The sequence below is a fragment of the Rhyacophila brunnea genome, unplaced genomic scaffold (assembly GCF_057557595.1).
Source record: "Rhyacophila brunnea isolate RB1 unplaced genomic scaffold, BYU_Rbru_1.0 scaffold_494, whole genome shotgun sequence".
NCBI classification, from domain to species: domain Eukaryota; kingdom Metazoa; phylum Arthropoda; class Insecta; order Trichoptera; family Rhyacophilidae; genus Rhyacophila; species Rhyacophila brunnea.
In genome coordinates, this window is record NW_028233164.1 from 1 (window position 1) to 21217 (window position 21217).

The window sequence follows — 21217 nt, forward strand, 5'->3', positions numbered from 1 at the left end:
CCCCCACTGTTCCGCCGAAGGCGACCGCGTCGACCAATCGCAGCGAGCGGATCTCTCTATATAAGTCACCGAGTAGGGTCGCGCGCGCACTCCTCGTTGAACGCTCGTTTCAGAACCTACTACTTTGAAGAAGAAGACATGGCTCGTACCAAGCAGACTGCCCGAAAATCCACCGGCGGAAAAGCTCCCCGCAAACAGCTCGCCACGAAGGCCGCGAGGAAAAGCGCGCCGGCCACAGGAGGCGTGAAGAAGCCCCATCGTTACAGGCCCGGTACGGTCGCTCTCCGTGAGATCCGTCGCTATCAGAAGAGCACTGAGCTCCTCATCCGCAAGCTGCCCTTCCAGCGACTGGTGCGCGAGATCGCTCAAGATTTCAAGACCGATCTGCGCTTCCAGAGCTCCGCCGTCATGGCGCTGCAGGAGGCCAGCGAGGCGTACCTCGTCGGTCTATTCGAGGACACGAACCTTTGCGCCATCCACGCCAAACGCGTCACCATCATGCCCAAGGATATCCAGCTGGCGAGACGAATCCGCGGCGAACGCGCTTAAAAATTAAAAAAAATAATAATATTGTTATCATACCCATCTATCTATCTATCACAAAAGGCCCTTTTCAGGGCCGCAAATTTTTTGACATTCGAATGTTTACGCATCCGTGAGCGATCGATCGGTCGTTATGTGCCTGTAATAATAGTAGTATATTATTATACTACCTACTTGGCTATCTATTTTCCAAGTAAGTATAATATAATATCATTCTGCGTGTTCCACTATTTTTGGATAAATAGTTTTGTAAGTAATTTTGCGTCTGTTGTAATTGATCAATTGAACAGTCGATTAAATAAAATATACTTACCACCTAATAATATAATATAATAACGCAACGCGTGTGAGGTGAGATTCATCAAATAATATCTACCCTCATAATATTAATTAAACAGCCTCTTATCATATCTTACATAGATGCTCCTCACCTATATAAATAGGTACATATATCACAATCATTATCCTACAAAACTATTTAAACTACTGAAACCGCCACTCTTAACAAACAAGAGATCGACGCATCTCTATCTCCTCATGAATTACTACGAAATTATATACCTACTTTTTATTTTAGATGTATTTTCAAATATTGAATTTGCAGAACATTTATTGTAACATGGACAGTACTCTCTGTATTGCGCTAATACCTATAATAATAACAATTTCAATAATGTCCTACTGTCGATGAATAATGAGACACAATAACGAGCTCGACACGGATACGCTACCACTCGAATTTGAATAAAAATGGCGGCCCTGAAAAGGGCCTTTTGTACGACGATAGATGGATTAATATGCATGTAATCTTTATATTTTTTTTTTTACGCCTTCTTCTCAGTCTTCTTGGGCAAGAGCACCGCCTGGATGTTGGGCAGCACTCCTCCCTGGGCGATGGTGACGCCGGAGAGCAGCTTGTTCAGCTCCTCGTCGTTGCGGATGGCGAGCTGCAAATGACGAGGGATAATCCTGGTCTTCTTGTTGTCGCGGGCCGCGTTTCCCGCCAACTCGAGTACTTCGGCGGCGAGGTATTCCATGACGGCGGCCAGGTACACCGGCGCACCGGCACCCACCCTCTCGGCGTAGTTTCCCTTGCGCAGGAGCCTGTGTATGCGACCGACGGGGAACTGGAGTCCAGCGCGATTCGAACGAGACTTTGCCTTTCCCTTGACTTTACCGCCTTTTCCGCGACCAGACATGGCGAGACGGGGTAGTGTTGAAAATTAACTGTGCGAAAGAAGCGTCGACCTGAATCGACGGACGGTCCTTTGTCAAGTTTGCTTGAAAACTTTTTTTTGCGTTATTTTAGAATCGCGCGCGGTGCGGCCGCAGCGGGAGACGTGCGGCTCATAACGCGACTTGCAAAGCCGCGCGCCGATCGCTCTACACAGTGACCTGAAAGAGCGAGTCTAAGTTTGCGCGGGCATTCTCATTCGAGCCACCGCCGCCGATTGACACCGCGCACCTACCTAATCTATCTATCGTTATCGTAATACCCGTCGCCGATCATCATGCCGCCCAAGACTAGCGGAAAGGCCGCCAAGAAATCCGGCAAAGCCCAGAAGAACATCTCCAAGGGAGACAAGAAGAAGACAAAGAGGAGGAGGAAGGAGAGTTACGCAATCTACATCTACAAGGTGCTCAAGCAGGTGCACCCCGACACCGGAATCTCCAGTAAGGCGATGAGCATCATGAACAGCTTCGTCAACGACATCTTCGAGAGGATCGCCGCCGAAGCGTCGCGCCTCGCCCACTACAACAAGCGCTCCACCATCACCAGCAGGGAGATCCAGACCGCCGTCAGGCTCCTTCTGCCCGGAGAGCTCGCCAAGCACGCCGTCAGCGAAGGAACAAAGGCAGTCACCAAATACACCAGCTCCAAGTGAAGTCCATGAAGAAAGAATTATAAGCAAAGGCCCTTTTAAGGGCCGCCAATATTTTCAAATCGAATTGATCGAATCGCATGTTTCGCTATCAATATTTATGCCAGGCAGGAAAAATAAATCGACTGACCGCCCACCTATTGTAATAATAATACGAATATTTGTTACAATAATTATCTTGCATCTACGCTTATAATTATTATATCACTATCCAACACACCGTATTATTATAAACTAGACTAGATAACTAACTGAGCCCGCCACGAAGGATGATATGATATGATAGGAAAATAATAAGAATCGATGTATCTGTGAATAATTTTATTATTATTCAGTAATATACAACAATAAGTCATCATTATACTATTAATAATATTATCCATACATCTTAGGTGCATGGAATGCATGCGTGCGTGCGTGCATCTGAAAAAGAAAACATCACATTAGATTTAGGTACCTACATAACATGATATTACACATCTGTTTGTTATTTCATCGATCCTTCGATATGCGATACATAAATAATGCGAATCGGATAATTTTGCATCGTACGATAGATTTTATGTTACATACGTACATGACACACGGATTCGGGAATAGGGAATAGGGAATAGTTTATTCCGAATCCCCGATCGATATCTTAGAGTGATCTTCCTTCCAATGTCTTTATATTTGATTTCATATAGGTAGGTACTTGATAGTAACAAATAATGACATTTTTGTTGTCGGTTGTTATTGATGATTTCGGTTGCTATGGTTTTCTACTCTCATATTTCTGTCGTATGTATGCTTCGCATCGGTCATATTAAACGCACCCATAATATTATATCATATTATCATATTTAATTAATTAACTAACTATTTATTTACGATATTTCGCTTCACACTATCCATCCATCCATCCATCCATCTATCTATCTATCTATCGCGGGAGGGAGGGAGGCGCAGTGAGCGAGCGAGCGACCGATCGCGCCGTACCTATCGCAATCTATCGTTAGGTAACTAATTATTCGAATTGAACATTCTATTCTCGTGTCGTGCTTCCTTCTTCACCGTCGTGCACCGTGATACCGTGCACCATCGTCCGTCTGCTCGCCTGCTGCAGAACTTCGTGAACACCGCCGACTGCATCGAGCACCGCGGGGCCGCCGCCGTCGTCTTCGCCCGATACAGTAATGTTTGTATGCCGCGATCGTCTTGTGCTAACTCCGGCCGACTCGGGGGCGGATCGCGACGCCCGCGGGGGCGCCAGGGGCCCGCGGCCGATTGCAAACGCGAGAAGGTATATCGACGCGCCGGACGAAGGCTCGATCGTCGGAATCTGATAATTTTTAACGAATCTACGGCCATTTTCCCGACACGTTATGTGCGCGCGCGGACACAATTCCAATTTGAAACGCATCCCGCGAGCCCGAGGACAGACTCGCGACCATTCGCCCGCTTTGAAACGACAGACAGATCGGTGGGCGGCGCAACCGCCCACCCCTGAACCCCCTCGCTAGGGCGGCGGCTGCGAAAAATTGAAAAATATCGAGAGATCGAAGCAAAAATGCCGGTGCAATTCGTGACTAAAATCGCCGATCTAGACGAACGTCATCTCTGAGAGCGGCGTTCGCACATCGGTACTGCGGCACCCGTCTCGCTCTCGCCGTATACAATCCGCGAGCCGTTCGAGTCGTTTCACTCTAGCGCATCGTACAGATAGATAGCAAGCAGAATATACGCCGCGATATAATATAATATAATTTAATATTATATTTCATTCTATTATTCAATCAATCGAATAACGCAAAGATGGCAGATACAGCAGCACCCGTCACCGCTTCGCCGGTGCCCTCTACCCCCGCGAAGAAATCGGCAGCAGGCAAAGCCGCGAAGAAGCCCAAGGTCAAGCCGACGCATCCCAAGACCTCTGAGATGGTCAACAGCGCCATCAAAGAGCTGAAAGAGCGCGCCGGATCCTCCCTGCAGGCGATCAAAAAATACATCTCGGCCAACTACAAGGTGGACGCCGACAAGCTGGCGCCATTCATCAAGAAATACCTGAAGGGTGCCGTCGAATCCGGCGCCCTAGTGCAGACCAAAGGCAAGGGGGCCTCCGGTTCGTTCAAACTGGAAGCCGGCAAGGCCAAATCTGCGGGCGGCTCCGCCTCTGGCAAGAAGCCCGCCGCGAAGAAATCGCGCCCTGCCTCATCCAAGGAGAAGAAGGGCGCCGCGGCCGGCGGAGGCAAGTCTTCGGCCGCAGCCGCAAAGAAGAAGCCCGCGACCGCCATGAGAAAGTCGTCGGCTCCTCTCGAAACCGCGGCCAGATCGGCCGCAGCCGCCAAGAAAGCCGCCTCCCCCAAGAAGGCCGCCCCCGCCGCCAAGAAGGCCGCCAAGCCCAAGACCCCCACCAAGGCGAAGAAGTCAGCCAAGCCGCCCACCAAGAAGCCGAAGGCGCCTAAGCCCAAGAAGGCCGCTGCGAAGAAGCCCGCCGCGAAGAAAGCCGCTGCGAAGAAGTAAGAAGCCGCGATCGAATCTAATCTAATCATCACGATGACGATGATGCGACGACGGCAGCCCGGGAAGGGGGGTATCTCGGGTGGATGACGACGACGACAGTAGACGAGATGAATGAGGATAGAGATGGAGATGAATAATACGCGCTCGCTCGCATTTTATTGAAACAAAAGCCCTTTTCAGGGCTACCAACACAATTCAGGTGTCGACTGATATCGAACACGTAGATACGTCGTTATTTCTTTATTCAATTCGTATAGGTACTCCATACGTAAATTGCATAATATTATTACACTGTCTTATGTCAAGACGAATACTCACTCACCTAGCTAAAATTTAAAATTAACACTAAATTCATTTTTTTTTTTTTTTGTTGATTTGGTTAGGTTTGATTTGACTGAGTTAGGTTTGATTTGATTAAGTTAGGTTTGATGTGATCAGGTTAGGTTTGATTTGATCAGGTTAGGTTAGGTTTGATTTGATTTGATTAGGTTAGGTTTAATTTGATTAAGTTAGGTTTGATTTGATTAGGTTAGGTTTGATTTGACTGAGTTAGGTTTGATTTGATTAAGTTAGGTTTGATGTGATCAGGTTAGGTTTGATTTGATCAGGTTAGGTTTGATTTGATTAGGTTAGGTTTGATTTGATTGAGTTAGGTTTGATTTGGTTAGGTTAGGTTAGGTTTGATTTCATTAGGTTAGGTTTGATTTGATTAGGTTAAGTTTGATTTGCTTAGGTTAGATTTGATATCATTAGGTTAGGTTTGATTTGGTTAGGTTAGGTTTGATTTGATTAGGTTAGGTTTGATTTGGTTAGGTTAGGTTTGATTAGATTAGGTTAGGTTTGATTTGGTTAGGTTAGGTTTGATTTGGTTAGGTTAGGTTAGGTTTACCTAACCTAACCAAATCAAACCTAACCTAATAACCTAACCTAACCAAATCGAACCTAACCTAATCAAATCAAACCTAACCTAACCTAACCTAACCAAATCAAACCTAACTTAATCAAATCAAACCTAACCCAATCAAATCAAACCTAACCTGATCAAATCAAACCTAACCTAATCAAATCAAACCTAACTTAATCAAATCAAACCTAACCTAACCTAATCAAATCAAATCAAACCTAACCTAATCAAACCTAACCTAACCTAACCAAATCAAACCTAACTTAATCAAATCAAACCTAACCCAATCAAATCAAACCTAACCTGATCAAATCAAACCTAACATAATCAAATCAAACCAAACCCAATCAAACCTAACCAAATCAAACCTGACCTAATCAAATCAAACCTAACCTAACCAAATCAAACCTAACCTAATCAAATCAAACCTAACCTAACCAAATCAAACCTAACCTAATGATATCAAATCTAACCTAAGCAAATCAAACCTAACCTAATCAAATCAAACCAAACCTAACCTAATGATATCAAATCTAACCTAAGCAAATCAAACCTAACCTAATCAAATCAAATCAAACCTAACCTAATGATATCAAATCTAACCTAAGCAAATCAAACCTAACCTAATCAAATCAAACCTAACCTAATCAAATCAAACCTAACTTAATCAAATCAAACCTAACCTAAGCAAATCAAACCTAACCTAATCAAATCAAACCAAACCTAACCTAATGATATCAAATCTAACCTAAGCAAATCAAACCTAACCTAATGATATCAAATCTAACCTAAGCAAATCAAACCTAACCTAATCAAATCAAACCTAACCTAATCAAATCAAACCTAACTTAATCAAATCAAACCTAACCTAAGCAAATCAAACCTAACCTAAGCAAATCAAACCTAACCTAATCAAATCAAATCAAACCTAACCTAACCAAATCAAACCTAACCTAATGATATCAAATCTAACCTAACCTAAGCAAATCAAACCTAACCTAAGCAAATCAAACCTAACCTAATCAAATCAAACCTAACCTAATGAAATCAAACCTAACCTAACCAAATCTAACCTAACTTAATCAAATCAAATCTAACCTGTCAAAATCAAACCTAACCTAAGCAAATCAAACATATTTTCAGTTCAGAAACGTATAAAATAAATTGTATTTCACCTCCACCCTTCTATGCACACACCACTGCATGCATTATTACTGCGATACTATACGAATGCAAACGGATCGAACGAAATAGACATGGTGGCCCTGAAAAGGGCCGTTTGTATGCGAGTAGATAGATATATTCACATAATAATAGTTAAGCGGGCATAGCATTAAAACCAACCCACTCATCCATCATTATATTGTAGTAGTCAGTCTGTATTGTATCAAGACGAGATGGTATCGTATCGTATTGGCCAGCTTAGCCGCCGAAACCGTACAGGGTGCGACCCTGTCTCTTCAGGGCGTACACGACGTCCATGGCGGTGACGGTCTTCCTCTTCGCGTGCTCCGTGTAGGTGACGGCGTCCCTGATGACGTTCTCGAGGAACACCTTCAGGACTCCTCGGGTCTCTTCGTAAATCAAGCCAGATATGCGCTTGACTCCGCCGCGACGTGCCAGACGACGGATCGCAGGCTTCGTGATGCCCTGGATGTTATCGCGAAGAACCTTCCTGTGACGCTTGGCGCCACCTTTTCCCAATCCCTTTCCTCCTTTACCGCGACCGGTCATCTTGTATGCGTGTCAAAAAGTGGATGATGTCAAAAATCGAAACGATGCGATGCGCTCACTGCGGCCGCCAGACGAATTATGAATCTTTTAATTTTCTGACGTCTCTTTTTATAGACGCGCGTATGCGACGTCTCGCTCCCTTCCTTGCGAATTCAAGGCGCGGGCGAGTGCGTCTCGCTCTGGCGCGCCGCGGCGCAACCACGCCCAGTGCTGCGCATTTCGCGCAAAGCGAGTGCGCAATAAAGATAACGGCTATTAATAATAATTGCGGAATAGAATAAAAAAGGATATTTTAAAAAAAAATGAACTTTCAGGCAATATTTCGACCTCAAAACGATACGCCGACGAAAGTGATCACCCCCCACTGTTCCGCCGAAGGCGACCGCGTCGACCAATCGCAGCGAGCGGATCTCTCTATATAAGTCACCGAGTAGGGTCGCGCGCGCACTCCTCGTTGAACGCTCGTTTCAGAACCTACTACTTTGAAGAAGAAGACATGGCTCGTACCAAGCAGACTGCCCGAAAATCCACCGGCGGAAAAGCTCCCCGCAAACAGCTCGCCACGAAGGCCGCGAGGAAAAGCGCGCCGGCCACAGGAGGCGTGAAGAAGCCCCATCGTTACAGGCCCGGTACGGTCGCTCTCCGTGAGATCCGTCGCTATCAGAAGAGCACTGAGCTCCTCATCCGCAAGCTGCCCTTCCAGCGACTGGTGCGCGAGATCGCTCAAGATTTCAAGACCGATCTGCGCTTCCAGAGCTCCGCCGTCATGGCGCTGCAGGAGGCCAGCGAGGCGTACCTCGTCGGTCTATTCGAGGACACGAACCTTTGCGCCATCCACGCCAAACGCGTCACCATCATGCCCAAGGATATCCAGCTGGCGAGACGAATCCGCGGCGAACGCGCTTAAAAATTAAAAAAAATAATAATATTGTTATCATACCCATCTATCTATCTATCACAAAAGGCCCTTTTCAGGGCCGCAAATTTTTTGACATTCGAATGTTTACGCATCCGTGAGCGATCGATCGGTCGTTATGTGCCTGTAATAATAGTAGTATATTATTATACTACCTACTTGGCTATCTATTTTCCAAGTAAGTATAATATAATATCATTCTGCGTGTTCCACTATTTTTGGATAAATAGTTTTGTAAGTAATTTTGCGTCTGTTGTAATTGATCAATTGAACAGTCGATTAAATAAAATATACTTACCACCTAATAATATAATATAATAACGCAACGCGTGTGAGGTGAGATTCATCAAATAATATCTACCCTCATAATATTAATTAAACAGCCTCTTATCATATCTTACATAGATGCTCCTCACCTATATAAATAGGTACATATATCACAATCATTATCCTACAAAACTATTTAAACTACTGAAACCGCCACTCTTAACAAACAAGAGATCGACGCATCTCTATCTCCTCATGAATTACTACGAAATTATATACCTACTTTTTATTTTAGATGTATTTTCAAATATTGAATTTGCAGAACATTTATTGTAACATGGACAGTACTCTCTGTATTGCGCTAATACCTATAATAATAACAATTTCAATAATGTCCTACTGTCGATGAATAATGAGACACAATAACGAGCTCGACACGGATACGCTACCACTCGAATTTGAATAAAAATGGCGGCCCTGAAAAGGGCCTTTTGTACGACGATAGATGGATTAATATGCATGTAATCTTTATATTTTTTTTTTTACGCCTTCTTCTCAGTCTTCTTGGGCAAGAGCACCGCCTGGATGTTGGGCAGCACTCCTCCCTGGGCGATGGTGACGCCGGAGAGCAGCTTGTTCAGCTCCTCGTCGTTGCGGATGGCGAGCTGCAAATGACGAGGGATAATCCTGGTCTTCTTGTTGTCGCGGGCCGCGTTTCCCGCCAACTCGAGTACTTCGGCGGCGAGGTATTCCATGACGGCGGCCAGGTACACCGGCGCACCGGCACCCACCCTCTCGGCGTAGTTTCCCTTGCGCAGGAGCCTGTGTATGCGACCGACGGGGAACTGGAGTCCAGCGCGATTCGAACGAGACTTTGCCTTTCCCTTGACTTTACCGCCTTTTCCGCGACCAGACATGGCGAGACGGGGTAGTGTTGAAAATTAACTGTGCGAAAGAAGCGTCGACCTGAATCGACGGACGGTCCTTTGTCAAGTTTGCTTGAAAACTTTTTTTTGCGTTATTTTAGAATCGCGCGCGGTGCGGCCGCAGCGGGAGACGTGCGGCTCATAACGCGACTTGCAAAGCCGCGCGCCGATCGCTCTACACAGTGACCTGAAAGAGCGAGTCTAAGTTTGCGCGGGCATTCTCATTCGAGCCACCGCCGCCGATTGACACCGCGCACCTACCTAATCTATCTATCGTTATCGTAATACCCGTCGCCGATCATCATGCCGCCCAAGACTAGCGGAAAGGCCGCCAAGAAATCCGGCAAAGCCCAGAAGAACATCTCCAAGGGAGACAAGAAGAAGACAAAGAGGAGGAGGAAGGAGAGTTACGCAATCTACATCTACAAGGTGCTCAAGCAGGTGCACCCCGACACCGGAATCTCCAGTAAGGCGATGAGCATCATGAACAGCTTCGTCAACGACATCTTCGAGAGGATCGCCGCCGAAGCGTCGCGCCTCGCCCACTACAACAAGCGCTCCACCATCACCAGCAGGGAGATCCAGACCGCCGTCAGGCTCCTTCTGCCCGGAGAGCTCGCCAAGCACGCCGTCAGCGAAGGAACAAAGGCAGTCACCAAATACACCAGCTCCAAGTGAAGTCCATGAAGAAAGAATTATAAGCAAAGGCCCTTTTAAGGGCCGCCAATATTTTCAAATCGAATTGATCGAATCGCATGTTTCGCTATCAATATTTATGCCAGGCAGGAAAAATAAATCGACTGACCGCCCACCTATTGTAATAATAATACGAATATTTGTTACAATAATTATCTTGCATCTACGCTTATAATTATTATATCACTATCCAACACACCGTATTATTATAAACTAGACTAGATAACTAACTGAGCCCGCCACGAAGGATGATATGATATGATAGGAAAATAATAAGAATCGATGTATCTGTGAATAATTTTATTATTATTCAGTAATATACAACAATAAGTCATCATTATACTATTAATAATATTATCCATACATCTTAGGTGCATGGAATGCATGCGTGCGTGCGTGCATCTGAAAAAGAAAACATCACATTAGATTTAGGTACCTACATAACATGATATTACACATCTGTTTGTTATTTCATCGATCCTTCGATATGCGATACATAAATAATGCGAATCGGATAATTTTGCATCGTACGATAGATTTTATGTTACATACGTACATGACACACGGATTCGGGAATAGGGAATAGGGAATAGTTTATTCCGAATCCCCGATCGATATCTTAGAGTGATCTTCCTTCCAATGTCTTTATATTTGATTTCATATAGGTAGGTACTTGATAGTAACAAATAATGACATTTTTGTTGTCGGTTGTTATTGATGATTTCGGTTGCTATGGTTTTCTACTCTCATATTTCTGTCGTATGTATGCTTCGCATCGGTCATATTAAACGCACCCATAATATTATATCATATTATCATATTTAATTAATTAACTAACTATTTATTTACGATATTTCGCTTCACACTATCCATCCATCCATCCATCCATCTATCTATCTATCTATCGCGGGAGGGAGGGAGGCGCAGTGAGCGAGCGAGCGACCGATCGCGCCGTACCTATCGCAATCTATCGTTAGGTAACTAATTATTCGAATTGAACATTCTATTCTCGTGTCGTGCTTCCTTCTTCACCGTCGTGCACCGTGATACCGTGCACCATCGTCCGTCTGCTCGCCTGCTGCAGAACTTCGTGAACACCGCCGACTGCATCGAGCACCGCGGGGCCGCCGCCGTCGTCTTCGCCCGATACAGTAATGTTTGTATGCCGCGATCGTCTTGTGCTAACTCCGGCCGACTCGGGGGCGGATCGCGACGCCCGCGGGGGCGCCAGGGGCCCGCGGCCGATTGCAAACGCGAGAAGGTATATCGACGCGCCGGACGAAGGCTCGATCGTCGGAATCTGATAATTTTTAACGAATCTACGGCCATTTTCCCGACACGTTATGTGCGCGCGCGGACACAATTCCAATTTGAAACGCATCCCGCGAGCCCGAGGACAGACTCGCGACCATTCGCCCGCTTTGAAACGACAGACAGATCGGTGGGCGGCGCAACCGCCCACCCCTGAACCCCCTCGCTAGGGCGGCGGCTGCGAAAAATTGAAAAATATCGAGAGATCGAAGCAAAAATGCCGGTGCAATTCGTGACTAAAATCGCCGATCTAGACGAACGTCATCTCTGAGAGCGGCGTTCGCACATCGGTACTGCGGCACCCGTCTCGCTCTCGCCGTATACAATCCGCGAGCCGTTCGAGTCGTTTCACTCTAGCGCATCGTACAGATAGATAGCAAGCAGAATATACGCCGCGATATAATATAATATAATTTAATATTATATTTCATTCTATTATTCAATCAATCGAATAACGCAAAGATGGCAGATACAGCAGCACCCGTCACCGCTTCGCCGGTGCCCTCTACCCCCGCGAAGAAATCGGCAGCAGGCAAAGCCGCGAAGAAGCCCAAGGTCAAGCCGACGCATCCCAAGACCTCTGAGATGGTCAACAGCGCCATCAAAGAGCTGAAAGAGCGCGCCGGATCCTCCCTGCAGGCGATCAAAAAATACATCTCGGCCAACTACAAGGTGGACGCCGACAAGCTGGCGCCATTCATCAAGAAATACCTGAAGGGTGCCGTCGAATCCGGCGCCCTAGTGCAGACCAAAGGCAAGGGGGCCTCCGGTTCGTTCAAACTGGAAGCCGGCAAGGCCAAATCTGCGGGCGGCTCCGCCTCTGGCAAGAAGCCCGCCGCGAAGAAATCGCGCCCTGCCTCATCCAAGGAGAAGAAGGGCGCCGCGGCCGGCGGAGGCAAGTCTTCGGCCGCAGCCGCAAAGAAGAAGCCCGCGACCGCCATGAGAAAGTCGTCGGCTCCTCTCGAAACCGCGGCCAGATCGGCCGCAGCCGCCAAGAAAGCCGCCTCCCCCAAGAAGGCCGCCCCCGCCGCCAAGAAGGCCGCCAAGCCCAAGACCCCCACCAAGGCGAAGAAGTCAGCCAAGCCGCCCACCAAGAAGCCGAAGGCGCCTAAGCCCAAGAAGGCCGCTGCGAAGAAGCCCGCCGCGAAGAAAGCCGCTGCGAAGAAGTAAGAAGCCGCGATCGAATCTAATCTAATCATCACGATGACGATGATGCGACGACGGCAGCCCGGGAAGGGGGGTATCTCGGGTGGATGACGACGACGACAGTAGACGAGATGAATGAGGATAGAGATGGAGATGAATAATACGCGCTCGCTCGCATTTTATTGAAACAAAAGCCCTTTTCAGGGCTACCAACACAATTCAGGTGTCGACTGATATCGAACACGTAGATACGTCGTTATTTCTTTATTCAATTCGTATAGGTACTCCATACGTAAATTGCATAATATTATTACACTGTCTTATGTCAAGACGAATACTCACTCACCTAGCTAAAATTTAAAATTAACACTAAATTCATTTTTTTTTTTTTTTGTTGATTTGGTTAGGTTTGATTTGACTGAGTTAGGTTTGATTTGATTAAGTTAGGTTTGATGTGATCAGGTTAGGTTTGATTTGATCAGGTTAGGTTAGGTTTGATTTGATTTGATTAGGTTAGGTTTAATTTGATTAAGTTAGGTTTGATTTGATTAGGTTAGGTTTGATTTGACTGAGTTAGGTTTGATTTGATTAAGTTAGGTTTGATGTGATCAGGTTAGGTTTGATTTGATCAGGTTAGGTTTGATTTGATTAGGTTAGGTTTGATTTGATTGAGTTAGGTTTGATTTGGTTAGGTTAGGTTAGGTTTGATTTCATTAGGTTAGGTTTGATTTGATTAGGTTAAGTTTGATTTGCTTAGGTTAGATTTGATATCATTAGGTTAGGTTTGATTTGGTTAGGTTAGGTTTGATTTGATTAGGTTAGGTTTGATTTGGTTAGGTTAGGTTTGATTAGATTAGGTTAGGTTTGATTTGGTTAGGTTAGGTTTGATTTGGTTAGGTTAGGTTAGGTTTACCTAACCTAACCAAATCAAACCTAACCTAATAACCTAACCTAACCAAATCGAACCTAACCTAATCAAATCAAACCTAACCTAACCTAACCTAACCAAATCAAACCTAACTTAATCAAATCAAACCTAACCCAATCAAATCAAACCTAACCTGATCAAATCAAACCTAACCTAATCAAATCAAACCTAACTTAATCAAATCAAACCTAACCTAACCTAATCAAATCAAATCAAACCTAACCTAATCAAACCTAACCTAACCTAACCAAATCAAACCTAACTTAATCAAATCAAACCTAACCCAATCAAATCAAACCTAACCTGATCAAATCAAACCTAACATAATCAAATCAAACCAAACCCAATCAAACCTAACCAAATCAAACCTGACCTAATCAAATCAAACCTAACCTAACCAAATCAAACCTAACCTAATCAAATCAAACCTAACCTAACCAAATCAAACCTAACCTAATGATATCAAATCTAACCTAAGCAAATCAAACCTAACCTAATCAAATCAAACCAAACCTAACCTAATGATATCAAATCTAACCTAAGCAAATCAAACCTAACCTAATCAAATCAAATCAAACCTAACCTAATGATATCAAATCTAACCTAAGCAAATCAAACCTAACCTAATCAAATCAAACCTAACCTAATCAAATCAAACCTAACTTAATCAAATCAAACCTAACCTAAGCAAATCAAACCTAACCTAATCAAATCAAACCAAACCTAACCTAATGATATCAAATCTAACCTAAGCAAATCAAACCTAACCTAATGATATCAAATCTAACCTAAGCAAATCAAACCTAACCTAATCAAATCAAACCTAACCTAATCAAATCAAACCTAACTTAATCAAATCAAACCTAACCTAAGCAAATCAAACCTAACCTAAGCAAATCAAACCTAACCTAATCAAATCAAATCAAACCTAACCTAACCAAATCAAACCTAACCTAATGATATCAAATCTAACCTAACCTAAGCAAATCAAACCTAACCTAAGCAAATCAAACCTAACCTAATCAAATCAAACCTAACCTAATGAAATCAAACCTAACCTAACCAAATCTAACCTAACTTAATCAAATCAAATCTAACCTGTCAAAATCAAACCTAACCTAAGCAAATCAAACATATTTTCAGTTCAGAAACGTATAAAATAAATTGTATTTCACCTCCACCCTTCTATGCACACACCACTGCATGCATTATTACTGCGATACTATACGAATGCAAACGGATCGAACGAAATAGACATGGTGGCCCTGAAAAGGGCCGTTTGTATGCGAGTAGATAGATATATTCACATAATAATAGTTAAGCGGGCATAGCATTAAAACCAACCCACTCATCCATCATTATATTGTAGTAGTCAGTCTGTATTGTATCAAGACGAGATGGTATCGTATCGTATTGGCCAGCTTAGCCGCCGAAACCGTACAGGGTGCGACCCTGTCTCTTCAGGGCGTACACGACGTCCATGGCGGTGACGGTCTTCCTCTTCGCGTGCTCCGTGTAGGTGACGGCGTCCCTGATGACGTTCTCGAGGAACACCTTCAGGACTCCTCGGGTCTCTTCGTAAATCAAGCCAGATATGCGCTTGACTCCGCCGCGACGTGCCAGACGACGGATCGCAGGCTTCGTGATGCCCTGGATGTTATCGCGAAGAACCTTCCTGTGACGCTTGGCGCCACCTTTTCCCAATCCCTTTCCTCCTTTACCGCGACCGGTCATCTTGTATGCGTGTCAAAAAGTGGATGATGTCAAAAATCGAAACGATGCGATGCGCTCACTGCGGCCGCCAGACGAATTATGAATCTTTTAATTTTCTGACGTCTCTTTTTATAGACGCGCGTATGCGACGTCTCGCTCCCTTCCTTGCGAATTCAAGGCGCGGGCGAGTGCGTCTCGCTCTGGCGCGCCGCGGCGCAACCACGCCCAGTGCTGCGCATTTCGCGCAAAGCGAGTGCGCAATAAAGATAACGGCTATTAATAATAATTGCGGAATAGAATAAAAAAGGATATTTTAAAAAAAAATGAACTTTCAGGCAATATTTCGACCTCAAAACGATACGCCGACGAAAGTGATCACCCCCCACTGTTCCGCCGAAGGCGACCGCGTCGACCAATCGCAGCGAGCGGATCTCTCTATATAAGTCACCGAGTAGGGTCGCGCGCGCACTCCTCGTTGAACGCTCGTTTCAGAACCTACTACTTTGAAGAAGAAGACATGGCTCGTACCAAGCAGACTGCCCGAAAATCCACCGGCGGAAAAGCTCCCCGCAAACAGCTCGCCACGAAGGCCGCGAGGAAAAGCGCGCCGGCCACAGGAGGCGTGAAGAAGCCCCATCGTTACAGGCCCGGTACGGTCGCTCTCCGTGAGATCCGTCGCTATCAGAAGAGCACTGAGCTCCTCATCCGCAAGCTGCCCTTCCAGCGACTGGTGCGCGAGATCGCTCAAGATTTCAAGACCGATCTGCGCTTCCAGAGCTCCGCCGTCATGGCGCTGCAGGAGGCCAGCGAGGCGTACCTCGTCGGTCTATTCGAGGACACGAACCTTTGCGCCATCCACGCCAAACGCGTCACCATCATGCCCAAGGATATCCAGCTGGCGAGACGAATCCGCGGCGAACGCGCTTAAAAATTAAAAAAAATAATAATATTGTTATCATACCCATCTATCTATCTATCACAAAAGGCCCTTTTCAGGGCCGCAAATTTTTTGACATTCGAATGTTTACGCATCCGTGAGCGATCGATCGGTCGTTATGTGCCTGTAATAATAGTAGTATATTATTATACTACCTACTTGGCTATCTATTTTCCAAGTAAGTATAATATAATATCATTCTGCGTGTTCCACTATTTTTGGATAAATAGTTTTGTAAGTAATTTTGCGTCTGTTGTAATTGATCAATTGAACAGTCGATTAAATAAAATATACTTACCACCTAATAATATAATATAATAACGCAACGCGTGTGAGGTGAGATTCATCAAATAATATCTACCCTCATAATATTAATTAAACAGCCTCTTATCATATCTTACATAGATGCTCCTCACCTATATAAATAGGTACATATATCACAATCATTATCCTACAAAACTATTTAAACTACTGAAACCGCCACTCTTAACAAACAAGAGATCGACGCATCTCTATCTCCTCATGAATTACTACGAAATTATATACCTACTTTTTATTTTAGATGTATTTTCAAATATTGAATTTGCAGAACATTTATTGTAACATGGACAGTACTCTCTGTATTGCGCTAATACCTATAATAATAACAATTTCAATAATGTCCTACTGTCGATGAATAATGAGACACAATAACGAGCTCGACACGGATACGCTACCACTCGAATTTGAATAAAAATGGCGGCCCTGAAAAGGGCCTTTTGTACGACGATAGATGGATTAATATGCATGTAATCTTTATATTTTTTTTTTTACGCCTTCTTCTCAGTCTTCTTGGGCAAGAGCACCGCCTGGATGTTGGGCAGCACTCCTCCCTGGGCGATGGTGACGCCGGAGAGCAGCTTGTTCAGCTCCTCGTCGTTGCGGATGGCGAGCTGCAAATGACGAGGGATAATCCTGGTCTTCTTGTTGTCGCGGGCCGCGTTTCCCGCCAACTCGAGTACTTCGGCGGCGAGGTATTCCATGACGGCGGCCAGGTACACCGGCGCACCGGCACCCACCCTCTCGGCGTAGTTTCCCTTGCGCAGGAGCCTGTGTATGCGACCGACGGGGAACTGGAGTCCAGCGCGATTCGAACGAGACTTTGCCTTTCCCTTGACTTTACCGCCTTTTCCGCGACCAGACATGGCGAGACGGGGTAGTGTTGAAAATTAACTGTGCGAAAGAAGCGTCGACCTGAATCGACGGACGGTCCTTTGTCAAGTTTGCTTGAAAACTTTTTTTTGCGTTATTTTAGAATCGCGCGCGGTGCGGCCGCAGCGGGAGACGTGCGGCTCATAACGCGACTTGCAAAGCCGCGCGCCGATCGCTCTACACAGTGACCTGAAAGAGCGAGTCTAAGTTTGCGCGGGCATTCTCATTCGAGCCACCGCCGCCGATTGACACCGCGCACCTACCTAATCTATCTATCGTTATCGTAATACCCGTCGCCGATCATCATGCCGCCCAAGACTAGCGGAAAGGCCGCCAAGAAATCCGGCAAAGCCCAGAAGAACATCTCCAAGGGAGACAAGAAGAAGACAAAGAGGAGGAGGAAGGAGAGTTACGCAATCTACATCTACAAGGTGCTCAAGCAGGTGCACCCCGACACCGGAATCTCCAGTAAGGCGATGAGCATCATGAACAGCTTCGTCAACGACATCTTCGAGAGGATCGCCGCCGAAGCGTCGCGCCTCGCCCACTACAACAAGCGCTCCACCATCACCAGCAGGGAGATCCAGACCGCCGTCAGGCTCCTTCTGCCCGGAGAGCTCGCCAAGCACGCCGTCAGCGAAGGAACAAAGGCAGTCACCAAATACACCAGCTCCAAGTGAAGTCCATGAAGAAAGAATTATAAGCAAAGGCCCTTTTAAGGGCCGCCAATATTTTCAAATCGAATTGATCGAATCGCATGTTTCGCTATCAATATTTATGCCAGGCAGGAAAAATAAATCGACTGACCGCCCACCTATTGTAATAATAATACGAATATTTGTTACAATAATTATCTTGCATCTACGCTTATAATTATTATATCACTATCCAACACACCGTATTATTATAAACTAGACTAGATAACTAACTGAGCCCGCCACGAAGGATGATATGATATGATAGGAAAATAATAAGAATCGATGTATCTGTGAATAATTTTATTATTATTCAGTAATATACAACAATAAGTCATCATTATACTATTAATAATATTATCCATACATCTTAGGTGCATGGAATGCATGCGTGCGTGCGTGCATCTGAAAAAGAAAACATCACATTAGATTTAGGTACCTACATAACATGATATTACACATCTGTTTGTTATTTCATCGATCCTTCGATATGCGATACATAAATAATGCGAATCGGATAATTTTGCATCGTACGATAGATTTTATGTTACATACGTACATGACACACGGATTCGGGAATAGGGAATAGGGAATAGTTTATTCCGAATCCCCGATCGATATCTTAGAGTGATCTTCCTTCCAATGTCTTTATATTTGATTTCATATAGGTAGGTACTTGATAGTAACAAATAATGACATTTTTGTTGTCGGTTGTTATTGATGATTTCGGTTGCTATGGTTTTCTACTCTCATATTTCTGTCGTATGTATGCTTCGCATCGGTCATATTAAACGCACCCATAATATTATATCATATTATCATATTTAATTAATTAACTAACTATTTATTTACGATATTTCGCTTCACACTATCCATCCATCCATCCATCCATCTATCTATCTATCTATCGCGGGAGGGAGGGAGGCGCAGTGAGCGAGCGAGCGACCGATCGCGCCGTACCTATCGCAATCTATCGTTAGGTAACTAATTATTCGAATTGAACATTCTATTCTCGTGTCGTGCTTCCTTCTTCACCGTCGTGCACCGTGATACCGTGCACCATCGTCCGTCTGCTCGCCTGCTGCAGAACTTCGTGAACACCGCCGACTGCATCGAGCACCGCGGGGCCGCCGCCGTCGTCTTCGCCCGATACAGTAATGTTTGTATGCCGCGATCGTCTTGTGCTAACTCCGGCCGACTCGGGGGCGGATCGCGACGCCCGCGGGGGCGCCAGGGGCCCGCGGCCGATTGCAAACGCGAGAAGGTATATCGACGCGCCGGACGAAGGCTCGATCGTCGGAATCTGATAATTTTTAACGAATCTACGGCCATTTTCCCGACACGTTATGTGCGCGCGCGGACACAATTCCAATTTGAAACGCATCCCGCGAGCCCGAGGACAGACTCGCGACCATTCGCCCGCTTTGAAACGACAGACAGATCGGTGGGCGGCGCAACCGCCCACCCCTGAACCCCCTCGCTAGGGCGGCGGCTGCGAAAAATTGAAAAATATCGAGAGATCGAAGCAAAAATGCCGGTGCAATTCGTGACTAAAATCGCCGATCTAGACGAACGTCATCTCTGAGAGCGGCGTTCGCACATCGGTACTGCGGCACCCGTCTCGCTCTCGCCGTATACAATCCGCGAGCCGTTCGAGTCGTTTCACTCTAGCGCATCGTACAGATAGATAGCAAGCAGAATATACGCCGCGATATAATATAATATAATTTAATATTATATTTCATTCTATTATTCAATCAATCGAATAACGCAAAGATGGCAGATACAGCAGCACCCGTCACCGCTTCGCCGGTGCCCTCTACCCCCGCGAAGAAATCGGCAGCAGGCAAAGCCGCGAAGAAGCCCAAGGTCAAGCCGACGCATCCCAAGACCTCTGAGATGGTCAACAGCGCCATCAAAGAGCTGAAAGAGCGCGCCGGATCCTCCCTGCAGGCGATCAAAAAATACATCTCGGCCAACTACAAGGTGGACGCCGACAAGCTGGCGCCATTCATCAAGAAATACCTGAAGGGTGCCGTCGAATCCGGCGCCCTAGTGCAGACCAAAGGCAAGGGGGCCTCCGGTTCGTTCAAACTGGAAGCCGGCAAGGCCAAATCTGCGGGCGGCTCCGCCTCTGGCAAGAAGCCCGCCGCGAAGAAATCGCGCCCTGCCTCATCCAAGGAGAAGAAGGGCGCCGCGGCCGGCGGAGGCAAGTCTTCGGCCGCAGCCGCAAAGAAGAAGCCCGCGACCGCCATGAGAAAGTCGTCGGCTCCTCTCGAAACCGCGGCCAGATCGGCCGCAGCCGCCAAGAAAGCCGCCTCCCCCAAGAAGGCCGCCCCCGCCGCCAAGAAGGCCGCCAAGCCCAAGACCCCCACCAAGGCGAAGAAGTCAGCCAAGCCGCCCACCAAGAAGCCGAAGGCGCCTAAGCCCAAGAAGGCCGCTGCGAAGAAGCCCGCCGCGAAGAAAGCCGCTGCGAAGAAGTAAGAAGCCGCGATCGAATCTAATCTAATCATCACGATGACGATGATGCGACGACGGCAGCCCGGGAAGGGGGGTATCTCGGGTGGATGACGACGACGACAGTAGACGAGATGAATGAGGATAGAGATGGAGATGAATAATACGCGCTCGCTCGCATTTTATTGAAACAAAAGCCCTTTTCAGGGCTACCAACACAATTCAGGTGTCGACTGATATCGAACACGTAGATACGTCGTTATTTCTTTATTCAATTCGTATAGGTACTCCATACGTAAATTGCATAATATTATTACACTGTCTTATGTCAAGACGAATACTCACTCACCTAGCTAAAATTTAAAATTAACACTAAATTCATTTTTTTTTTTTTTTGTTGATTTGGTTAGGTTTGATTTGACTGAGTTAGGTTTGATTTGATTAAGTTAGGTTTGATGTGATCAGGTT

At 45.8% G+C, this 21217-nt stretch overlaps 14 protein-coding genes across 14 annotated transcripts; 9 read left to right on the forward strand and 5 right to left on the reverse strand.

The window, feature by feature from the left end:
* The first annotated feature begins 92 nt into the window (after positions 1-92).
* On the forward strand, positions 93-578 carry LOC147066552 (histone H3). Its single transcript, XM_085955157.1, has one exon. It carries the CDS (start codon positions 139-141, stop codon positions 547-549), a length of 411 nt encoding a protein of 136 aa, XP_085811283.1. The 5' UTR covers positions 93-138; the 3' UTR covers positions 550-578.
* Positions 579-1238: 660 nt separating this feature from the next.
* LOC147066553 (histone H2A) lies at positions 1239-1816 on the reverse strand. Its single transcript, XM_085955160.1, has one exon. The coding sequence runs from the start codon at positions 1740-1742 to the stop codon at positions 1368-1370; it is 375 nt and encodes a 124-aa protein (XP_085811286.1). The 5' UTR covers positions 1743-1816; the 3' UTR covers positions 1239-1367.
* Positions 1817-1986: 170 nt separating this feature from the next.
* On the forward strand, positions 1987-2452 carry LOC147066554 (histone H2B-like). Its single transcript, XM_085955159.1, has one exon. The coding sequence runs from the start codon at positions 2055-2057 to the stop codon at positions 2427-2429; it is 375 nt and encodes a 124-aa protein (XP_085811285.1). The 5' UTR covers positions 1987-2054; the 3' UTR covers positions 2430-2452.
* A 1643-nt stretch (positions 2453-4095) lies between these two features.
* LOC147066555 (uncharacterized) lies at positions 4096-5207 on the forward strand. The gene has a single exon (XM_085955158.1). It carries the CDS (start codon positions 4221-4223, stop codon positions 4926-4928), a length of 708 nt encoding a protein of 235 aa, XP_085811284.1. The 5' UTR covers positions 4096-4220; the 3' UTR covers positions 4929-5207.
* A 2038-nt stretch (positions 5208-7245) lies between these two features.
* On the reverse strand, positions 7246-7628 carry LOC147066556 (histone H4). The gene has a single exon (XM_085955165.1). The coding sequence runs from the start codon at positions 7564-7566 to the stop codon at positions 7255-7257; it is 312 nt and encodes a 103-aa protein (XP_085811291.1). The 5' UTR covers positions 7567-7628; the 3' UTR covers positions 7246-7254.
* A 260-nt stretch (positions 7629-7888) lies between these two features.
* LOC147066557 (histone H3) lies at positions 7889-8502 on the forward strand. The gene has a single exon (XM_085955161.1). The coding sequence runs from the start codon at positions 8063-8065 to the stop codon at positions 8471-8473; it is 411 nt and encodes a 136-aa protein (XP_085811287.1). The 5' UTR covers positions 7889-8062; the 3' UTR covers positions 8474-8502.
* Positions 8503-9162: 660 nt separating this feature from the next.
* Positions 9163-9740, reverse strand: LOC147066558 (histone H2A). The gene has a single exon (XM_085955164.1). The coding sequence runs from the start codon at positions 9664-9666 to the stop codon at positions 9292-9294; it is 375 nt and encodes a 124-aa protein (XP_085811290.1). The 5' UTR covers positions 9667-9740; the 3' UTR covers positions 9163-9291.
* Positions 9741-9910: 170 nt separating this feature from the next.
* LOC147066559 (histone H2B-like) lies at positions 9911-10376 on the forward strand. The gene has a single exon (XM_085955163.1). It carries the CDS (start codon positions 9979-9981, stop codon positions 10351-10353), a length of 375 nt encoding a protein of 124 aa, XP_085811289.1. The 5' UTR covers positions 9911-9978; the 3' UTR covers positions 10354-10376.
* A 1643-nt stretch (positions 10377-12019) lies between these two features.
* On the forward strand, positions 12020-13131 carry LOC147066560 (uncharacterized). The gene has a single exon (XM_085955162.1). The coding sequence runs from the start codon at positions 12145-12147 to the stop codon at positions 12850-12852; it is 708 nt and encodes a 235-aa protein (XP_085811288.1). The 5' UTR covers positions 12020-12144; the 3' UTR covers positions 12853-13131.
* A 2038-nt stretch (positions 13132-15169) lies between these two features.
* LOC147066561 (histone H4) lies at positions 15170-15552 on the reverse strand. The gene has a single exon (XM_085955166.1). It carries the CDS (start codon positions 15488-15490, stop codon positions 15179-15181), a length of 312 nt encoding a protein of 103 aa, XP_085811292.1. The 5' UTR covers positions 15491-15552; the 3' UTR covers positions 15170-15178.
* Positions 15553-15940: 388 nt separating this feature from the next.
* Positions 15941-16426, forward strand: LOC147066562 (histone H3). The gene has a single exon (XM_085955168.1). It carries the CDS (start codon positions 15987-15989, stop codon positions 16395-16397), a length of 411 nt encoding a protein of 136 aa, XP_085811294.1. The 5' UTR covers positions 15941-15986; the 3' UTR covers positions 16398-16426.
* Positions 16427-17044: 618 nt separating this feature from the next.
* LOC147066563 (histone H2A) lies at positions 17045-17664 on the reverse strand. The gene has a single exon (XM_085955169.1). The coding sequence runs from the start codon at positions 17588-17590 to the stop codon at positions 17216-17218; it is 375 nt and encodes a 124-aa protein (XP_085811295.1). The 5' UTR covers positions 17591-17664; the 3' UTR covers positions 17045-17215.
* A 170-nt stretch (positions 17665-17834) lies between these two features.
* On the forward strand, positions 17835-18300 carry LOC147066564 (histone H2B-like). The gene has a single exon (XM_085955170.1). It carries the CDS (start codon positions 17903-17905, stop codon positions 18275-18277), a length of 375 nt encoding a protein of 124 aa, XP_085811296.1. The 5' UTR covers positions 17835-17902; the 3' UTR covers positions 18278-18300.
* A 1643-nt stretch (positions 18301-19943) lies between these two features.
* LOC147066565 (uncharacterized) lies at positions 19944-21032 on the forward strand. The gene has a single exon (XM_085955167.1). The coding sequence runs from the start codon at positions 20069-20071 to the stop codon at positions 20774-20776; it is 708 nt and encodes a 235-aa protein (XP_085811293.1). The 5' UTR covers positions 19944-20068; the 3' UTR covers positions 20777-21032.
* The last annotated feature ends 185 nt before the right edge of the window (positions 21033-21217 follow it).